This window comes from Ranitomeya variabilis, chromosome 5, assembly GCF_051348905.1.
Source record: "Ranitomeya variabilis isolate aRanVar5 chromosome 5, aRanVar5.hap1, whole genome shotgun sequence".
Classification (NCBI taxonomy): domain Eukaryota; kingdom Metazoa; phylum Chordata; class Amphibia; order Anura; family Dendrobatidae; genus Ranitomeya; species Ranitomeya variabilis.
Genome location: NC_135236.1, coordinates 646,369,392 through 646,392,338, shown reverse-complemented (window position 1 = coordinate 646,392,338; position 22,947 = coordinate 646,369,392). Strand labels below are relative to the sequence as shown.

Genomic DNA, 22,947 nt, shown 5'->3' with positions numbered 1-22,947 from the left:
AGACTCTTTTCTCTAGTTGTGCAATACTATATATAGCTACTTTCATCATGGATTTAGGATTTGTAATAAAACAAAAGCAAAAATATATTATTTTCTATCTATCTATTTGCAGTACACACCATGTGTCTGAACAAAAAGGCTGCAGATACCTTTCCAATAGGTGCAATATTAATTACAGCCATGTCACCGTACATTCCTATAGATATGGATGTAAAGTGTGATGGCGCGTGGGAAAGACACAGAAATGTTTCATTTCTTTACCGTAATGGGGCAGAAATTTCTCTGCTTTTGGACAATTAACTTAGCAGTGAAAAATGCTGCTTGGAAACAATTTGGTACCTGTCTATTGTAAGGTATCAATCAAGGTCGCCATGGTAACAGCATCCTGTCTTCCTGGGGACCAACTCTGAAGCTGTTGTTACCATAGCGATCTATCAGCCCGTACGGAGAACAGGGTCAATGTCCATGCGGATAGTTGTGAGGTGTCTTTGTCACATCCCTGTCGTCTCACTTATTGAATGTTCTCCAATATTCAGGATTTTTTCTAAAAGTCAGGAGCGTAGTGGAGGGAAGGAGGACGGAGAAGCTAAAGAGGGGGGCAGATGTTTGGGAAGCAGTTTCCTTGGCAACAGAGTTAGGGCGTTTCAGAGGGTGGTTGCTATGGAGATGTGGATGCTGACGACGGCTGGTAAGGTTGGGAGGACAGATCGGCTTCATGCTTATCTGCAGGCTTGTCAGTCAGAGCCCCTGCCTTCTTCACCTTCAAGATAGCAGCAGGGACCCAGCAGAACAAGCGTGAGCTACAGTGCCAAGCAGGAAGCGCATAAGGCAGGAGCGGGTCAGGAGACAGAGTCAGAATACAGCCGTACACTGTATCAGACCCTGTACACTGAAGGGTGACCGTGAGGGAAAGAAAAGGGATCATTCCAGGGGTAGATACCAAATTGTACGGAAACCTGTATACCTTACATATCGGCGGAGCACCTGCCAAAGTGATTTCGGTGTAGGAAGACGTATACCAAGAAGGCAAAGAAGAGGGCGACAGGCTTAGTCAGTGACAAGAGGGGGGAGTATAGTGACATCGAAACACTTTCAAGCAGCAGAAAAGGAGATAAACCCTTGCCATCCAACCTGAAGATTGTACTTGGCCGTCATCCACCTGTGACATCTCCATCCGACTACTAAATATCTTCAGGTCCCTGTGGCGTGATTAGAGCATGGCTACCATCACCTGCACACGCTTCAGCGAGGAGTACCAAATGTTTGAGGAGCTGGGAAAGTAAGTTTTCTATTCTTATATTGTTGTCCATGACTCAAAGGCACATACAGATGTGTCCTCCCTTACTTTTCCTCCCTGACTTGAGATATACAGATGTGTCCTTCCTTATCTTTCCTCCTGGGCTCTAGACATACAGATGTATTCTTCCATACATTTCCTCCTTGGCTCTCGACATACATATATGTAATTCCTTACCTTCTCTCCTGGGCTAGAAACATACATATATGTCCTTCCTTACCTTTCCTCCTGGGCTAGAAACATACAGAAGTGTCCATCCTTACCTTTCATTTTTGGCTCTAGACATATAGATGTGTCCTTCCTTATTTGTCCTTCTTGGCTCTAGATATACAGATGTGTTCTTCCTTACATTTCCTCCTTGATTTGAGATAAACAGATGTATCCTTCCATGCATTTCCTCCTTAGCCCTAAAAGTACAGCTCCTCTAGACATACAGATGTGTCCTTCGTTACCTGTCCTCCTGGGCTAGAAATATACAGATGTGTCTTTCCATACCATTCCTCCTGGACTAGAAACATATAGATGTGTCCATCTTTACCTTCCCTTCTTGGCCTGAGATATATGGATGTGTCTTCCTTTACCTTTGATACTTGGTTTAAGATATTCCTCGAGTGGCGATAGTTGACCAACTCTAAAAACACTTTAACGTTACTCTGTCAGGTGTTATGAGGTTTTGAGGGTTTTTTTTTAGAAGTGCTCATATCACCCCACTCTTCTCAAGATATCTCAAGCCTAGGGTAAAGGTAAGGAATGACATCTGTAGGTAAGCATAGGAGTTGATTGAGAGTTGAGGAATAAACTTGAGATTTGTTCTTGGAAGGTTTAGGATCCTGGACAGTTTGTTGGGAAGTGTCCTGGTCTTGGACCAAGAAATATCTATTCTTAGAAGACATCTCCATCGCAAGGTGATGATATTTCTGACAATGGGTTAGGGTGGCAACTCAAAGTCTAAAAGTTACAAATTTATAGGGCAAACTGGTTCTTCAAGTCCTTTCCTCGGACTATAATCAAAAAAGGTCTCCAAACGTGAGATATCTACAGAGTTCTCGTCTTACTTAGTATTACCTAGATTAATGTCTTCCGTAGGTTTTGGATGCTTCATGGCAGGTGTAACCTTTAGTTAGCCCTGGCATATAGATGTATGGGCTCGGAGGTGACTGTAAACCTTTCTTGTAAGCCATTTAAAAAAATCAATCTAGTCATAAATCAATAGCAGTGACTGCTATCTGGTAATATCCTCCTGGGTCATCTTGTCCAGGTCCTTTTTAGGAAATTCTTTGTGACATATGGCTGCTACGGTGCACTGAGAATAGGAGCAATTTACGAAAATTCAAGAGCATCTAACACCTTCCAATTGGCATCGAGTCAAAAAAGTCATGCCATTCGATAGTCGTAAAGAGTGCCGGTGTTTACTGCCATGGTGTCGGCAATTAAAGCTACAGTCGAGGGAAATTCAGCTTATCCTGATCCATATTAGATTAATTCTGCTTGCAGATTAGCATATTGAATCAGATAGAGATCTGACAACTGATGTGGAGCCTCATTGGAATAATTATAATTGATAAACGTTTCCTACAACTACAGACAGGTACCCAGCTGGCATGTGGTGTCGAGGTATCACACACTATATTATTGCAATGCTTAAAACCGAGATGAGGGGACATAATAAGGATTATATAGGAGCATTATTGCACCTGCTGCTTTATGCCGCCTGCTGGTTGCTATTTTATGGACCGCTTTGGCTACATATAGATGTTGCATGAATTGCAAAACATCAACATATTGCAGAGCGTTGTTCATTTCATTACGGATAATGCAAAGACGGATTTGTCATTTAACTACTTCTTTTCCGGACCCTTATGAAGCACATTATGGTATCACAACAAGACAAATTTGCCGGAGCTACACCGACTCATTCGACTCTTCCGCATCTACCGGTGAATATTTTCCTCTGTATGCGCATCCACATGAAAGCCCGAGATCCACTAATGCTTTTTATTTCTTCATTCCTACGCATTTTTAAAGCAACAGGGATCCTGTTGCATTTAACATCTTCAATGCTGGAGAGGTCACTCGAATGTGGGCGTTATGATAATCGGCTTCCGGCAATTCTGTGTTGAGCAATTTGAGATTGAAAGGGTTAAACTCCCAGCGGAAAAAGCCAGAAGCTGAAGAAAATATAGGCGGAAAACTAAATTTGATCCCCCCACCCCCCCAGCTCGAATGGATGTTCCTGACAGCTTTTTCCCACCCACTGCAGTGTAATGACATCCAGCATGGAGAGGCTTAATGGGGGACCCAATACTGTTCTGGAGCAGCCCCTAGAGATTTATACATAGAGCTGAAGTGTGGGGAAATCTATAGGACCATTTCCTATTTCACAGTATCAAAAATGGCAAGGAGACGCTCAAAAGTTTTGGCCCCCTTGTGTGGCTTTATTTGCATTAAATTGGACACCCGCTCTGTCGAAAGGTGAAGAACAGATTTCATTTGTCTGGTGGAGGGAAAAAGAAAATTGTCCCAGCGTGGGTCCATTGAACAAACTGTACTCCAACCACTGTGCTGTTTATAAAGTCTCCATGCACTCGACAACATTTCACAAAAAGACACAAAAAATCAGACTATGAATAAGGACTGTAAGGCTATTTTTCTTTTTTCTTCCATATTTAGCTAGATTCGTAAAACGTCATACAAATCCCATCTGCTACATGGTTGATTTTCCATATCAAGGAGTTTTACCTCTAATTTGTTGTGTAAAATCTAGCTACAAAATAAAATAAACATTGGGTAAATACGGGAAAAACAACTATATTAAAATACGCCAACCTAACGAGAAATATATGTTGTTTGTTCAATTTGAATAATTTTTGGACAACCAGCCTTTTAGAGATGACTCACAAAAGATCCTTCTCTCCCTTTATGTCGGTTATGATAGAAAAGGGGACTGGCTTTTCTATTTAAATGAACAAGCCATCCAGTCCCCTTCACACACATTCCTGATCTTATGCTAGCACGGGAAACACTACAATGTACTGGACCTTTACCGGAATAGGACCTATAGGAGTCCCGAGCTTAGAGTTAAAGAGTGGGGCGCCTATACAAAGCAGTTAGTCTTCTGGGAAGGCATTTTACGAGACTTTGGAAATTGCGTTACTTATTGTCATGCTATGCTGGTGACGCCAATGTTTTTTGTCACCATGCTGGTACAAGGGAGCTGATGGCAGGAGCTTGGAGGTACAGAGATACATGGAGGTTTGGTTCTAATAGATGAAGAGAATGTATAGTTGTAGATAGTCTGGTCCATTCTGAAGGTGCAATTGACCTTTTGGACAATTGGACCTGAGGCCTTTGAGTCTGAAAGGTGTAAACTTGTACGTTGGGAGACAGTTGAGAAAGTGTAGATTTGAAAAGCTGGTATGGTGAGGGAACTTCTAAAGTACAGAGGACAACCTGCAGCCTGGAGGCCACTTGTGGTGAATTAATTCTATGCCGTCCCCATTATTATTTGGCACCACCATTTTTGGGGCTTCTCTCTGTTTGGTCCTTCAGAAAGGAAATTATGTTTGTGCATGAATACATCGGTTTTTTTTATGAGGGATGTAAGCAATCAAGCTGCTCTAATATATGGCCATCTTGACTCTATTTACCTGGAGTGTCATATCAGAAAGTCCCAGAAATGAACCACCAGGCTACTTAGATATTCATGGCATATACTGTCAGATCGGAATATCTCTGTAAGCATTAATTTTGTATTGGTTTAATGTAACAATGTGGCTCTTAGACCAAAAAGGTGTTGATACTGTTTTGCCATGCAAACCCAAGCTATCATGGAGGTAGACTGGAGGTGAAGGCTAGGTAGGCTAAACATTTAGGAAAAATTGCTGTCCCGGCTTGGATTACACATGTAAGGGGATACGATTGAGAAACACCACCCTACATATTCCTCCAAAGTTCTTCATGCAGACTCTTGACTTTGCACCTAGTGATTGACCATGGAAATTTGGCCCATGAATCTTCAGATGACCAACTCATATACTGATATTGGTTATCTGATCTTCTGATAAAAGTCTGCAGTCACTATGCGTGAAGATTCATGGGTATTACCAGTGAGATCAGTGTGGTGACGTGCTGCCTAGACGTGATCGACTTCTCTCAATTCACTTGTATGAAGTAAGTCCAAGCACATCTAGTCGGAATGTGGCCGGAATTATGAAGATCTCATACTCGCGGTCACATAGAGAGACTGTAGACATTATTAGTAGACAGGAGTGTTGGAGCAACAAGTGTCTAACTAAATAAGAAGCACATGAATTTAACACATCTTTCAACTGCCATAACAGTACACCAGTCTTATTGAAGGGAGTGTTGGAGTATAAAGAGCCGAATTAAATAAGATGCTGGTGTACATTTGTATCACAATTTACGCCATTTTGTGCCGTAAATTATGATAAATTTGTTGGGTGCGCTTGGTCACACCCAAGCCCTACCCACTTTGTCAAAAGATTGAAGAACCGGCTGTGAGTCGTGACTGGTGGAAAAACACCAAAAGTTGGTACTTTTTTGTATAAATTCAAGATACGTAAAAATTTTGCAACATTTCAAGCAGTTTTACATCAGAATTTTGGCAAAAATCCAATGATGAATTGGCCATAACTTCTTCAGTATACAGAGCACTTGATCTGTCAGATTGTCTTACTACTGCTTCATTGCCTTTTTTGAAGTTTGGCAAACTGACAACTACAACTAGTAGAAAAATTGTCAGCCTCTATCAGTGCCATTTTAGGTATGAAATAAGGTTAGGACAGAGCCACATTGTAGGTCAGAGTCCTTTGGTGCAATTGGGTGTGAACTGAACGTTTGGTCATTAGGACAATGCCCAAGGGCGGATGCTGAAGATAAGCCACAATTCCCAATTCAAATAAATCATTTAAAGTCCAGCAACAAAAAAATAAGTAATAAATGCTGCTAAAATGCAATGCATTAACCTAGCTCGAATGTACTGTAAGAATGGTGGTTCAACCAAGGGATGAGAAAGGATAAAAGGAATGGGTTATAGTTACAATCCCAATACATGAACCATTCTGTCCTAAAAGAGCACATTTTTTCTTCTTTGATTCGCTCATCATTCAGAACAAGAATTTTATACATTTACATAATCATTTACTGTATATACAAGTGTATAAGTCGACCCGAGTATAAGCCGAGGCATCTTATTTTGCCACAAAAAACTGGGAAACTTATTGACTTGAGTATAAGCTGGGTATGCATTGTCCCCTCATCCCTATCCTGGTATGCATAGCACCCCATCCCTGTCCTTGTAGGCATGGCTCCCCATCCCTGTCCTTGTATGCATGGCTCCCCATCCTTGTATACATGACTCCCCATCCCCATCCTTGTACCCATGGCTCCTTATCCCCCTTCTTGAATGCATGGCTCCTTATTCCCTATCCTTGTATCCATTGGTCCTCATCCCTGTCCTTGTATGCATGGTTCCTATAAAAAAAAATCCTACTTACCTTCCCTGCGCGCCCTCACTGCATCTCATTCCGGTGCCAGTAGCTCTTCCGGCCGAGCGATCATGTGTCCCCACACATTAAGGTAATGAATATTCACTCCACACCTATAGGAGTGGAGATAGGTGAATATTCATTACCTTAATGAGCAGGGACATGTGATCGCTTGGCCTGAAGAGCTGCTGGCACTGGAACGAGATGCAGCGAGGGCGCGCAGGGAAGGTAAGTAGGAAGTGTGCTGGAAGCCAGCGGTTGTGGCTGTAACTGTGCATGCTATAAGAGAAATGAATATTCACTGCCAGCGCAGTGAATATTCAATTCTCTTTAGCAGCGGGCACAGGCTTTAGCCACAGCCGCCGACTTCTGCCTCTGTGACCTGCTGCTCTGCCTATCCCCCTCCCCCACCATATTTCTGGGACAATAACTCATGTATAAGCCGAGGGGGGCATTTTCAGCACAAAAAATGTGCTGAAAAACTCGGCTTATACACGAGTATATACAGTATATTTTTTTCGTCTAAAAAAAGCATCTAACCTTTTTTGGAAAACAATTAACTGTTCCTGCTGTGACCTGATCCAGAGGTGGAATAGTCTACCTCTGGATCAGGTCACAGCAGGAACAGTTAATTGTTTTCCAAAAAAGGTTAGATGCTTTTTTTAGACGAAAATAGGTAGACTATTCCACCAATTAATTCTCATGGAAAAGGAGCTTTGTCTCCCCTGGAGATCGAACCTTTGTTCTAGATGAAGGGAGTGCCCCCTTGTCTTTTGAGGGGCTTTTACATGAAACACATTTTTGACCATCTTTCTTTTTTGTATTTTTTTTGCATTTACGCTCTTGTACAAGTTAATCATGTAATACAATTACTTCGAGATCCTTCTCTACAAGTGACTCTCCTAGTTTTACTCCCCATAGAGCATATTATTAGTGTATTTTTGAGATCATCATATAATAGCATCTGAGGATTGTCATACTTTGGAGGCTAATGCAGCCCATATACATTAGATACATGTAGGCTAGCCCTCATTTTGGTGGGAGTGGCAGATTAAAATTGAACATGAAAGTTGCTGCATGTTTTGAGCCAGAATTAGTGTTGAGCATTCCGATACCGCAGGTATCGGCCGATATTTGCTGCATCGGAATTCCGATACCGAGTTCCGATATTTTTGTGATATCGGAAATCAGAAGTTCCCAGTGTATGGTTCCCAGGGTCTGGAGGAGAGGAAAAATAAAGAATAAAAATAAAAAATATGGATATACTCACCCGTCCGACGGACCCTGGACCTTAGCGGTGCAGCAGGCAGCCTCCGTTCCTAAGAATGCAGTGAGTGTACAGGACCTGCGATGACGTCGCGGTCTTGTGATTGGTCGCGTGACAGCTCACGTGACCGCTCACATGACCGCGACGTCATCGAAGGTTCTTCACTCTGCATTCTTAGGAACGGAGGCTGCGGTTGCACCGCTAAGGTCCAGGGTCCGTCCGAGGGTGAGTATATCCATATTTTTTATTTTTATTCTTTATTTTTTACATGAATATGGATCTCAGGGCCTGAAGGAGAGTTTCCTCTCCTTCAGACCCTGGGAACCATCCAGGATACCTTCCGATATTTGTGTCCCATTGACTTGTATTGGTATCGGGTATCGGTATCGGCGAAATCGGATATTTTTTGGATATCGGCCGATCCAATCCGATACCAATACTTTTGAATATCGGAAGGTATCGCTCAACACTAGCCAGAATGTCATCATGGTGGCCCATAGGATTCTTTAGTAATATGCACAGGGTTTATCCATACTTGACAACAGTCCCAAAATTTCTGGGCTGACCCCACAATCTGACCCTTATATGAGGGGCTTATGTGTCACCCTTCCCAAAGTGGCCATAATATTTCTATGTGTTTCTGGAAGAAGCATAAAGCAAAAAGGGGTATTCCCATCTCAATAACCTATCCCAATATGTAGTAACTGTAATAATAATAATAATAATAATAATAATAATAATAATAATATTAGCAAATATCTCCAATTAGAAATGTAGTATAGTTCTTCTGATTTACTATATCTCTTACCTAACGTGCAGGGCATTGAAGTAGCTCAGATATCCATGGTTACGGCCACTGATATAGTGACAGTTAGTTGTTAGTGATTACAGTAAATCAAAAGAACTGTACTGCATTTCTAATTTTAGGTATTTGCTAATACTATTATTATTATTGCACCTATTAAATATTGGGATAGGATCTTTGAGATGGGAAACTCCTTTAAATGCTCCAATTTTAAACATTAAAGTGATGATAAATGCGGATTATCTAGTGCAGGGGTCTCAAACTCGGCTGAATATATGGGCAGCATAAAGAAGAAAAATTTTAATTTGGGAGGTCGCATTCTTTGAAGGACAAAGTGATATTTTTCATGATACCATTTTTTCCAAGCACCTTTTGAACATTTTTGCCGTGTTTTTTTTTTTTTTTAATTTAGAGCTTAGGTAGTTACGGATGTTTTTGTAACAAATTTGCACTCATATTGTAGTTATGTCCCCATATTGTAGTTATGTCTCCATCCAGGTCCCCATATTGTAGATGTCCCCATCCAGGTCCTCACATTGTAGTTATGGCCCCATATTGCAGTTATGTCCCCATCCAGGTTCTCATATTGTAGTTATGTCCCCATATTCAGGTCCCCATTTTGTAGATACGACCCCATCCAGGTCCTCATATTGTAGTTATGTTCCTATCCAGGTCCTCATATTTTATTTATGTCATCATATTGTAGTTATGTCCCTATCAGGTCCCCATATTCTAGATATGTCCCCGTCCAGGTCCCCATATTGTAGTTATGTCCCAATCTAGGTTCTCATAATGTAGTCATGTCCCCATATCCAGGTTCCCACTTTGTATTTATGTCTCCATCCAGGTCCTCATATTGTAGTCAAGTCCCTAGGTTTTAGAAGAAGAAAATAGAAAAAAAGTGAAGAAAAAATGTGGTCAATTCTGTACTAATATATCCCCTATTCCGGTATATATATGTCCCAATCCAGGTATACAAGGCCCCCTTATCCCTATCGTGGTATGCATGGCCCCCTCCTCCCTATCCTGGTATGCATGGCTGTTGTGAACTCCGTTTTCAGGCTCCCTCTTGTGGTCACAGATGGTATTGTGTGACTTTGGTTTTTTGGCTCCCCCTGGTGGTTTGGTTTATTATCCTGCGGGTCTGCTGGATCAGCTGCCTCGTTATTCACCAGGGAGGCTCATATTTAGCTCTGCTTCACTTCCACTTGTTGCCGGCTGTCAATGTATTCAGTGCTATTCTGATTACTCCTGATTATCTCGTTTTCTGCCTCTTCAGGATAAGCTAAGTTCTGTTTGAATATTTTTTGCTCATCTGCCTGCAATATGATTTCTGTGTATGATGAGTCTAGTCCAGCTTGCTAATATGTGATTTCTTTTTGCTGGTAAGCTCTGGGGTACGGAGTTGCTTCCCCCGCACCGTTAGTTGGTGCGGGGGCTCGAGCAATCTCTGCGTGGATATTTTGAATAGGGTTTTTTATTGACCGCACAGTTTCCTTCCTATTTTCTGTTATCTATTATAGCGGGCCTCATTTGCTAAATCTGATTTCATCTCTGCGTTTGTGCTTTCCCCTTAACTCACCGTTAATATTTGTGGGGGGCTATTCTATATCTTTGGGGTCTTCCACTGAGGCAAGTGAGGACTTACTTTCCCTCCAGGAATAGTCAGTTTCTCAGGCCGTGACGAGACGTCTAGGATTTTTAGGTAACGTTCCACGGCTGCCTATAGTTGTTTGCGGATAGGATCAGGTTGCGGTCAATCTAGTTACCACTTCCCCAGAGCTAGTAGTCTGTTCAGTTACTTAGCTAGTCCGACCTGCGATCCTTGCCACTAGGATCATAACAGTACAGCCGGCCAGTAAAGTGTTAATTGCATGGCAGAAGCAGGAGAAAAGAAGCTTGGAGATTTTTTTTTTTTTTTGCTGCCGTGTGTCTAGCTGCTGTGTGTCTGGCTTCTCTCCTCCTCTTAATCTTGGTGTGGCTCTGAGTTCAGCTGCTGATATGGATATCCAGAGTTTAGCCTCCAGTGTAGATCATCTTGCTGCAAGGGTACGAAGTTTTCAGGATTTTGTTGTGCACAGTCCTATGTCAGAGCCTAGAATACCTATTCCGGAGTTGTTTTCTGGAGATAGATCTAGGTTCCTGAATTTTAAGAACAATTGCAAGTTGTTTCTTTCTTTGAAACCTCGTTCCTCTGGGGATTCTGTTCAGCAAGTTAAGATTATTATTTCTTTCTTGCGTGGCGATCCTCAAGATTGGGCTTTCGCATTGGCTCCAGGGGATCCTGCATTGCTCAGTGTGGATGCGTTTTTTCTGGCCCTTGGATTGCTCCATGAGGAACCTAATCTTGAGAACCAGGCTGAAAAAGCATTGTTGGCCCTCTCTCAGGGGCAAGATGATGCAGAGGTGTACTGCCAGAAATTTCAGAAATGGTCGGTGCTTACTCAATGGAATGAGTGTGCCCTGGCTGCAAATTTCAGAAAAGGTCTTTCTGAAGCCATTAAGAATGTCATGGTGGGGTTCCCTACGCCTGCAGGTCTGAATGAGTTAATGACGCTGGCCATTCAGATTGATCGGCGTTTGCGGGAGCGCAAACCTGCGCACCATTTGGCGGTGTCTTCTGAACAGACACCTGAGTCTATGCAATGTGATAGAATTCTGACCAGAAGTGAACGGCAAAATTATAGACGGCAAAATGGGTTGTGCTTTTACTGTGGTGACTCAGCTCATGTTATCTCAGCATGCTCTAAGCGCACAAAAAAGATTGATAAATCTGTCACCATCGGTACTTTACAGCCTAAGTTTATTTTGTCTGTTACCCTGATTTGTTCCCTGTCATCTTACCCGGTTATGGCTTTTGTGGATTCAGGTGCTGCCCTGAGTCTGATGGATTTGTCATTTGCCAGGCACTGTGGTTTTGTTTTGGAGCCTTTAAAATTCCCTATTCCACTAAGGGGAATTGATGCTACACCATTGGCTATGAATAAACCTCAGTACTGGACACAAGTGACCATGTGCATGACTCCTGTTCATCAGGAGGTGATTCGCTTTCTTGTATTGCATAATTTGCATGATGTTGTCGTGTTGGGCCTGCCATGGTTGCAGACTCATAATCCAGTCCTGGATTGGAAAGCAATGTCTGTGTCAAGTTGGGGTTGTCAGGGAATTCATGGCGATGCTCCTGTGGTGTCAATTGCTTCATCCACTCCTTCTGAGGTCCCTGTGTTTTTGTCAGATTACCAGGATGTATTTGATGAGCCCAAACTCAGTTCTCTACCTCCTCATAGGGATTGTGATTGTGCTATAAATTTGATTCCTGGTAGTAAGTTTCCTAAGGGACGACTTTTCAATTTGTCAGTGCCGGAGCATGCTGCTATGCGGAGTTATATAAAGGAGTCTTTGGAGAAAGGACTTATTCGCCCCTCCTCCTCCCCTCTTGGTGCGGGGTTCTTTTTTGTGGCTAAGAAGGATGGTTCCTTGAGACCTTGTATTGATTATCGCCTTCTAAACAAAATCACGGTCAAATTTCAGTATCCTTTGCCATTGTTATCTGATCTGTTTGCTCGCATTAGGGGGTCTAGTTGGTTCACCAAGATAGATCTTCGTGGTGCGTATAACCTTGTGCGTATTAAGCAGGGTGATGATTGGAAAACTGCATTTAATACACCCGAAGGCCATTTTGAGTACTTGGTGATGCCTTTTGGACTTTCTAACGCTCCTTCTGTCTTTCAGTCCTTTATGCACGACATCTTCCGCGAATATCTGGATAAATTTATGATTGTGTATCTGGATGATATTCTGTTTTTTTCGGATGATTGGGAGTCCCATGTTAAGCAGGTCAGGATGGTGTTTCAGGTCCTGCGTGCCAATGCTTTATTTGTGAAGGGCTCAAAATGTCTTTTTGGAGTCCAGAAGGTCTCTTTTTTGGGTTTCATTTTTTCTCCTTCTGCTATTGAGATGGACCCAGTCAAGGTTCAGGCTATTCATGACTGGACTCAGCCTACATCTGTTAAGAGTCTTCAGAAGTTCTTGGGTTTTGCTAATTTTTACCATCGCTTCATCGCTAATTTTTCTGGTGTTGTTAAGCCATTGACGGATTTGACCAAGAAGGGTTCTGATGTTACTAATTGGTCTCCTGCGGCTGTGGAGGCCTTTCGGGAGCTGAAGCGCCGGTTTTCTTCGGCTCCGGTCTTATGTCAGCCAGACGTCTCCCTTCCTTTCCAGGTCGAGGTTGATGCTTCTGAGATTGGAGCGGGGGCTGTTTTGTCGCAGAGAAGCTCTGATGGCTCTGTGATGAAGCCATGTGCTTTCTTTTCAAGAAAGTTTTCGCCTGCCGAGCGGAATTATGATGTTGGTAATCGGGAGTTGTTGGCTATGAAGTGGGCATTTGAGGAGTGGCGACATTGGCTCGAGGGAGCTAAGCATCATGTGGTGGTCTTGACTGATCACAAGAATTTGATTTATCTCGAGTCGGCCAAGCGGCTGAATCCTAGACAGGCTCGTTGGTCGTTGTTTTTCTCTCGTTTTGATTTCGTGGTCTCATACCTGCCTGGTTCGAAGAATGTGAAGGCTGATGCTCTTTCTAGGAGTTTTGTGCCTGACTCTCCTGGTGATTCAGAGTCAGCTGGTATCCTCAGAGAAGGGGTGATTTTGTCTGCCATCTCCCCAGATTTGCGACGAGTGCTGCAGGAGTTTCAGGCGGATAGACCTGACCGTTGTCCACCGGAGAGACTGTTTGTCCTGGATAGATGGACCAGCAGAGTTATTTCCGAGGTTCATTCTTCGGTGTTGGCAGGCCATCCTGGGATTTTTGGTACCAGAGATTTGGTGGCTAGGTCCTTCTGGTGGCCTTCCTTGTCGCGGGATGTGCGTTCCTTTGTGCAGTCTTGTGGAATTTGTGCTCGGGCTAAGCCTTGCTGTTCTCGTGCCAGTGGCTTGTTGTTGCCTTTGCCTGTCCCGAAGAGGCCTTGGACGCACATTTCCATGGATTTTATTTCAGATCTCCCTGTCTCTCAGAGAATGTCGGTCATTTGGGTGGTGTGTGATCGTTTTTCTAAAATGGTCCATTTGGTGCCCTTGCCTAAGTTGCCTTCCTCCTCCGAGTTGGTTCCTCTGTTTTTTCAAAATGTGGTTCGTTTGCACGGGATCCCTGAAAATATTGTTTCCGACAGAGGATCCCAGTTTGTGTCTAGATTTTGGCGGACCTTTTGTGCTAAGATGGGCATTAATTTGTCTTTTTCGTCGGCCTTCCATCCTCAGACGAATGGCCAAACCGAGCGCACTAATCAGACTTTGGAAACCTATTTAAGATGTTTTGTTTCTGCTGATCAGGATGACTGGGTGACTTTTTTGCCATTGGCCGAGTTTGCCCTTAATAATCGGGCTAGTTCTGCTACTTTGGTTTCGCCTTTTTTTGTAATTCAGGGTTTCATCCTCGTTTTTCCTCGGGTCAGGTGGAGTCTTCTGACTGTCCTGGAGTGGATGTTGTGGTGGATAGGTTGCATCAGATTTGGAATCATGTGGTGGACAATTTGAAGCTGTCACAAGAGAAGGCTCAGCGCTTTGCCAACCGCCGTCGCTGTGTGGGTCCCCGACTTCGCGTTGGGGATTTGGTGTGGTTGTCTTCTCGCTTTGTTCCTATGAAGGTCTCCTCTCCTAAGTTTAAGCCTCGGTTTATCGGTCCTTATAAGATTTTGGAAGTCCTTAACCCTGTGTCATTTCGTTTGGACCTCCCGGCATCGTTTGCTATTCATAATGTGTTCCATCGGTCGTTGTTGCGGAGGTATGTGGTGCCTGTGGTTCCTTCGGTTGAGCCTCCTGCCCCTGTGCTGGTTGAGGGAGAATTGGAATACGTGGTGGAGAAGATCTTGGATTCTCGTATTTCTAGACGGAGGCTTCAGTATTTGGTTAAGTGGAAAGGCTATGGTCAGGAGGATAATTCCTGGGTTGTCGCCTCTGATGTTCATGCGGCCGATTTGGTTCGTGCCTTCCATGTGGCTCACCCTGTTCGGTGACCCCTCCTCAAGGGGGGGGTACTGTTGTGAACTCCGTTTTCAGGCTCCCTCTTGTGGTCACAGATGGTATTGTGTGACTTTGTTTTTTGGCTCCCCCTGGTGGTTTGGATTATTATCCTGCGGGTCTGCTGGATCAGCTGCCTCGTTATTCACCAGGGAGGCTCCTATTTAGCCCTGCTTCACGTCCACTTGTTGCCGGCTGTCAATGTATTCAGTGCTATTCTGATTACTCCTGATTATCTCGTTTTCTGCCTCTTCAGGATAAGCTAAGTTCTGTTTGAATATTTTTTGCTCATCTGCCTGCAATATGATTTCTGTGTATGATGAGTCTAGTCCAACTTGCTAACATGTGATTTCTTTTTGCTGGTAAGCTCTGGGGTACGGAGTTGCTTCCCCCGCACCGTTAGTTGGTGCGGGGGCTCGAGCAATCTCTGTGTGGATATTTTGAATAGGGTTTTTTATTGACCGCACAGTTTCCTTCCTATTTTCTGCTATCTAGTATTAGCGGGCCTCATTTGCTAAATCTGATTTCATCTCTGCGTTTGTGCTTTCCCCTTAATTCACCGTTAATATTTGTGGGGGGCTATTCTATATCTTTGGGGTCTTCCACTGAGGCAAGTGAGGACTTACTTTCCCTCCAGGAATAGTCAGTTTCTCAGGCCGTGACGAGACGTCTAGGATTTTTAGGTAACGTTCCACGGCTGCCTATAGTTGTTTGCGGATAGGATCAGGTTGCGGTCAATCTAGTTACCACTTCCCCATAGCTAGTAGTCTGTTCAGTTACTTAGCTAGTCCGACCTGCGATCCTTGCCACTAGGATCATAACACATGGCCCCCTCATCCTTATCATGATATGCATGGCCCCCTCATCCCTATCCTGGTATGCATGACCCCCTCATCCCTATCCTGGTATGCATGGTACCCATCCCCATCCCTATCCTGGTATGCATGGTGCCCATCACCATCCAGGTACGCATGGTCCCCTCAATCCCATCTTGGTATGCATGGTCACCTCATCCTCATTCTGGTATGCATGGCCCCCTCATCCCCATCCTGGTATGCATGGTCCCCTCATCCCCATCCTGGTATGCATGGCCCCCTTATCCCCATCCTCATATCCATGGCCTCCTCATCCTCATCCTGGTATGCATGGCCCCCTTATCCCCATCATGGTATGCATGGCCTCCTCATCCCTATCCTGGTATGCATGGCCCCCTCATTCCTATACTGGTATGCATGGCCCCCTCATCCCTATCCTGGTATACATGGCCCCCTCATCCCTATCCTGGTATACATGGCCCCCTCATCCCTATCCTAGTATACATGGCCCCCTCATCCCTATACTGGTATGCATGGCCCCCTCATCCCTATACTGGTATACATGGGTCCAATCCCTATCCTGGTATGCTTGGCCCCATCAGAGAAACATAAAAAAAAATAAACCATCCTACTTACCTTCCCTGCAGCATCTTGTTATGATGCCAGCTGCTGATTTATACTTGTAAGCAGCACATGGCAGGGATGATCACCCGGCTGCTGCAGGAAGCCAGTGGCTAAGATTTCTGTGCCCGCTATTAAAGAAAAATGAATAGTCACTGCTCTTCACTCCCATGGGCTTGGAGAGTTGTAAATATTAATTTCTCTTTAGCAGCGAGCATAGGTGTTGGCAGCGGCAGCCAGCTACTGCCTCCCACACTTCGCATCCACAGCCACAGCAGGTAGAACATTTCAACTGAATGTGTGTCTAAGGAAGTCAACTGAAATAAAACGCTGCTGTCTGCGGTCACCTGAACCTGCAGGGAAGCCAAGGGGTGTGCAGTGCCTGAGGGCCTCATGAAGCAGCCTCAGGGGCCACATTTGCGGACCGCGTATTTGAGACCCCTGATCTAGTGTGTCTTTGGAATATCTAATGTGTGTCGGGGTATGCAGACTCACCCACCCAATGGCAGCTTAAATTTCAAAATTCCAAATCCTTTGTTCCTGTGAGAATTTCATAGCGTCTTTTTCTCCTGTCTCCATTAAGAACTCGATCGACTATGTGTGTATATGGAGGAATTGGAAGGAATAAATGTTGGCTGAAGTAGCATTTGGCTGACAGCTATCTTGAGGGGGATGGGTTCCGGTAAATGAAAATTCCTTCTAAGGATATAGTGATACATCACGGGGACAATATAGTTGCATAAATCTAAAACAACTGTGGGAGAAAGTGAGGAAAAAGAAATTGAGGTATTTAAAGAAGGAGGCAGGGAAGTACTGCTAATAGTGGCAGCACATGAGTTGGGGGGCCTTTGCCCGAGGTCTCACTTTCAATGGTATCTGCATCCTGGAAGTGAATACAGTTAAAAGCCTTTCAGCTCATTGAGCCATCATTCTCATTATGCGTCTGAGCTGTGACATCTCAGTACAGCAGGCGTTATAATGTCACTTCACCACACTCACTGTGAGGAGCTTCAGACACACTGCAGAAACTGTAGCAGCAGGGGAGCTGCGAGAGTTGCGTTGTTTTCTTTGTTTTTTAATGAGTGTGGGGCTGTCATTTTGTGTGCAGGGGACATACTACAGGGCCATTGTATTGTGTGTAAGTGGATTTGGGACCATCAACTGTATGTGGGGTGATCCCACTGCATGAAGGGCTGTGTGGGGGCATTATACTGTGTGGAGGGCGGTTTTGACACAATTTTACTCTTTGGAGGATTGTGTGGGGGCATTATACTATGTGGGGACTTTAAATTGTGTGGGCGCTGTGCGGGGACCATTATACTATGTGGAGAAATTGTCATGCTTGGGATGGGAAAGTCCAGAGAACAGCACAACACACACAAACAACGAGATGGAAAAAGGGAGAGGAAGCCCCTAACAGTAGGGAATGAGAGATGGGGCACCTCCTAACAACAATCTGAGCCAATCCCTAAGCTCCCCTAACACCCTATATGGGTCCTTCCCCCTGCAGCCATCACGTTCCTAGTCCCTAGCTGTCACCTCATTACTCACTATAACCTGGCCAATGCACTGGCCGGAAAGGATGCTAGCCTCACCACTGCAGATGGTATCAACACAGGGTGTAGTGACAAGCACAAGACAGACAAGGAAAGGAACAACAAAAGCTCCACACAGCAGAGGATATGGAACCAGGACCTCAAACTCCACCAAAGCAGATACACTGCTGGAACCAGAGAGCTCCAAACTCCTAGGCTGGTCTTCAGAGACAAACTCTATTACCAACAGTCAGGTGATGCATCATGTGACTATTTAAAGAATGGTGAGAGTGGTCACCACCCACATCAGCTGACCAGCAACACAGCAGCTGCCAGGAAGGAAACTGACATTAACCCTTGCTGGCCCAAAGGTAAAAACCATGTTTAAATTAAAGCAGAACCAGATCTGTCACAACGCCAGAAATGAGTTGTGACAGGAATGTTGGGACCATTGTTCTTTGGGGAGGGCTGCATGAAGGATACAAATAGTATCGGGGGCCATCATTTTGTGTGTAAATGGATGTGGGACCATCAACTGGATAGGAGGGGGCCATCATTTTGTGTGTAAATGGATGTGGGACCATCAACTGTATGTGGGGTGATCACACTGTATGGAGGGCTGTGTGAGGGGCATTATACTGTGTGGAAGGCTGTTTTGACACCATTATACTGTTTGGAGGACTGTGTAGGGGCCTTTATACTGTGTGTGGGCCTTTATACTGCATAGAGGACTGTGTGGAGGCCATTATACTGTGTGGAAGGCTATGTGGATGCCATTATACTGTCTAGACCGCTGTGTGGGAGCCATTATACTGTGTGGATGACTGTGTGAGGTCACTATAATGTGTTAAGGGCTTGGGGGGCCTCATACTGTGTGTAGGACTGTGAGGGCCATCACCCATCACACTGTGTTGTGGGACTGTAGTGGACAACATACCTTGTTGTGGGACTGTGAGGGCCATCATACTATGTTGTGGGACTGTTGAGGCTATCATACAGTGTTGTGGGCACTGTGGGGGCCATCATAGTGTGTGTGTGTGGTGTAATTCACTGTGGAGGTATCATACTTAGTTTGAGGGGCCCTTTTGGTGTCCTCATACATTATGTGGACCCTGAAAGGGTCATCGTAGTGGGTGAGAGCACTAAGGGTATTCAATAGGAACAAAAGTAAAATGTGGGGAGATACTCTCTTCTGTGACTATGCCTACTGTACCAAATGTATTTTTTCCTTTTGTGAGGTAAGAAGAGGAGAGCAATTAGGAGGACTTCTGCTATGGGGCATCATGATTTCTACATATACCCCTGTTGTATGTATGACTGAACATCAGTGTTGTCTATGAGACATAAAACAGAGTGAGATCCAGACTCTAATGCCAGCTTTGGGTCAACTTACTGCCTCATAAAATAATGATGAGCCTAAGTAGTGATGTTACGCACTTTGATACAAAAGAACATGTTCATTAGAGGTTGTTGAATTGATTTGCAAGGTTTGAGATTCTCAGCAGATTGAACTGCTCTACTTGTTGGAGGATTTTCTTACGGTGCACTCATTCATTATGCGCTGTAGTTTCAATAAGACCTCTTTACATACAGCCTCACAGCTAGTGATAGCCAGCATTAAAAAAATAATCTATACAGTTTATATATAAATATCACAGAGTTGAGCAAACAAATTTTGACATGCCCAGGTCTGGAGTCAAGTCCGATCCTGCGTGGCAGCTGGACCAGACAATCTTCACTTCTGCAGTATCCTGGGCTCCTCTTCCACCGATTAGGTCCCACAATGTCATGACGTCAGGTGCCGAATAGCTATTAGGGAGCATGCAATGCCAATATCAGCACAAGAGGCCACTAGGATGCTGAGTTGAAGATGCCAGCTACAGAAATGAAGATTAACCTTGAGTGGCTACCACAGAGGACCAGCCTGGATACTGGACCAGGAAAGAGCAAATATTTACCTTTGTACCTTTGCTCAAGACCAGCTTCTGGGGACCAAGAAAAAAATGTACAAAAATAATTCTGCAATATACAGTACAGAAATATTTCTATTTAAAAACAAAAAAACATAATGGGTCCACACATGGTGCATTTTTCCACCAAAAATCAACAGCCGACCTACAGCAAATTCTGATTGGATTTTATTGCAAATTCATTGCGAGTTTGGAACAGAAATTGATTTGCTGTGGATTTTAAAATCAGTACCACAAGTCAATTTCCATGCCAAATACTTCATCAACATGTGGAAGAAATTATACAAATGCTAATGTATTCCACTGCATATTTTCCAGGCACAAGCAAAATCCTAAATTTGTTCCCCCATATGTCCTTACCATTAAAGGGGTTATACTGGATTATATGGAAATAAATTATGGACAGAATATGTTCTGAGAGCCTCATCTTTCTAGAAATACCATATGCCTCCTCTTATTCACACGTCTCTGTTGCATGTATGTGTTATATCCATTTTTTTTACGGATACTGCACATACCCATTATAATTTATGGTGCTATTCACATGTGTGTGTTTTTTGCCGACCATGTGTCTGGGCGAAACCCATGGAGACATGTCCGTCTGTTCATAGAAATACATGCAGCCGCACACTCCGTTCCCGAGTGCTGGCGTCTCTGCCGGGAATTGATTCGAGAGACTTGTGCGAGTTTCTCACATTGAGCTCGCAAGTGTGACCCTGGCCTAAGACTTAAAAATGTTTTAAAAAATCCTGAAACTTACCTTTCTGGCCCCACTGTCCCTCACTGTCACCTGTCTAGACTTCGCGGCATCTTCTTATCACCGCCACTAGAGCTAAAATTCCTGGGCCTCCTTCCCTAGGCTGGGACTTCCGGTTCTGATGAGGTTGATGACTTGAACATTATGAGGACTCGTTTACATCAACCATTTAGGAAATCAGAGAAAAATAGCATTTGCATAATAATTTGGAACGCGGTGTACACTCTGCGTATAATACAGTTCTAGTCCTTTAAGGGACAAGATTAATTCCAAGCCAAGATCCTAAAACTCTAAGATTAAGAAATGTTTAATGACACTTCAACCCTTTTGTAATCAGCGCTCTGCCGGCGGCACATATTATCCTTCATAATAATGTTTTCATTAATGAAAATAACAAATCAGCGATCAGCACGTTCTAATGAAACAATTAGCTTCTTCTGAGAGGTATTATCACATCAAACGTCTGATCCTGCCTCCATATTCCCTTCTATATTCTATTCCCTACTTTCTGATTATATATGTTTGGAAGGTGAGCAAAAAGTAGAAGAGCAGATAGGAAGAAGCATAACTGTAGGAGTAGGCTACGCAGGACTCGATGTCTTGGAAAACGGAAACTAAGGTCTAGATGAGGCCTAAATACTCAAATTCATATAAATTCTTTACAAGGAACCTTTCAGGACCTTTTGCCTATTTACTCGGATGTTAAGTAAATATTCTATTGGGATAAAATTCTTGAGGGTTTCTTAAGAGATGTTATTCTGCAGTATCTCAATAAGAATAACCTCATGACCCAACATCAACATGGGTTTATGAGGGATTGGTCCTTTCAAACTATCTGATCAGCTTCTATAAGAAGGTAAGTTCCAGATTGGACAATGGTAACCATGGACGTTGTCTATCTGAACTTTTCAAAGGCGTTTGATACGGTGCAACACAAAAGGTTGGTAAATAAAAGGAGAGTAATGGGACTATGGGAAAATATGTGTAACTGGTTTAACAACTGGTTCAGAGATAGGAAAAAAGGTTGGTCATTAATGGAGCACACTTGGATTGGGTCACAGTTAACAGTGGGGTACCACAGGGGTCAGTATTGGGCCCTCTTCTTTTTAAGATATTTATCAATAACCTTGTAGAAGGCATAGAGAGTAGAATTTCAATATGATGATACTAAATTCTGCAAGGTAAACAACACAGACGAGGATAATTTAATATTACAGATGAATTTATATAAGCTGGAGGCTTAGGCTGAGAATTGGCAATTGAAGTTTAATGTTGATAAATGTCATGCACTTGAGAAGATGAAATCAAATGTATAACTATGTACTAAATGGTAAAATGCTGTGTAAAACTGTCACGGAAAAAAACTTGGACATATGGTTCTACGGCAAACTCCTCTTTAATACCCAGTGCCAGGTGTCATGATCTCAATGGCAAGAGAACATAGCATCAGCATATATAGGAACTAGCTCTTGGAAGATGGGAACTGAGCTGACCATGAACTAAACCTAACACACAACTAGCAGTGGCCGGGTAGCATGCCTACGTTGATTCTAGATGCCCAGCACCAGCCGGAGGACTAAATAATGCTAGCAGAGGAAAATATTAGTCCTAGCTCACCTCTAGAGAAATACCCCGAAAGGAGACAGAGGCCCCCCACATGTATTGGCGGTGAATAAAGATGAAATAACAAAACGTAGTATGAAAATAGGTTTAGCAAATTTGAGGTCCACTTACTACATAGCAGAAGACAGAAAGAACACTTTCATGGTCAGCTGAAAACCCTATCAAAACACCATCCAGAAATTACTTTAAAACTCTGGCATTAACTCATAACACCAGAGTGGCAATTCCTGTTCACAAGAGCTTTCCAGACACAGTAACGAAACTACAGCTGTGAACTGGAACAAAAATGCAAAAACAAACATGGACAAGAGTCCAACTTATCTAGTAGTTGTCTAGGAGCAGGAACAAGCACAGAGAGGCTTCTGATAACATTGATGACCGGCAAGCAACTAACAAAGCAGCAAGGTTATATAGCGACTCCCACATCTTGATGGGAACAGGTGAACAGAGAAGATGAAGACACCAGTTCAATTCCACCAGTAGCCACCGGGGGAGCCCAGAATCCAAATTCACAACAGTACCCCCCCCTCAAGGAGGGGGCACCGAACCCTCACCAGAACCACCAGGGCGATCAGGATGGGCCCTATGAAAGGCACGAACCAGATCAGAGGCATGAACATCAGATGCATTCACCCAAGAATTATCCTCCTGGCCGTATCCCTTCCACTTGACCAGATACTGGAGTCTCCGTCTGGAAACACGAGAGTCTAAGATTTTCTCCACAACGTACTC

At 43.7% G+C, this 22,947-nt stretch overlaps 1 protein-coding gene across 2 annotated transcripts in view; it reads left to right on the top strand.

Moving 5' to 3' along the window:
* Positions 1 to 696: 696 nt before the first annotated feature.
* CAMK2A (calcium/calmodulin dependent protein kinase II alpha) overlaps positions 697 to 22,947 on the top strand; it is a 251,630-nt gene continuing 229,379 nt past the window's right edge. The window contains exon 1 of one of the 2 annotated variants that reach the window (XM_077266328.1): positions 697 to 1,279. In XM_077266328.1, the coding sequence (XP_077122443.1) occupies positions 1,218 to 1,279 (62 nt within the window). In that variant the 5' untranslated portion in view covers positions 697 to 1,217. The remainder of the gene's footprint in view (positions 1,280 to 22,947) is intronic. The other variant, XM_077266329.1, reaches the window with a different exon arrangement.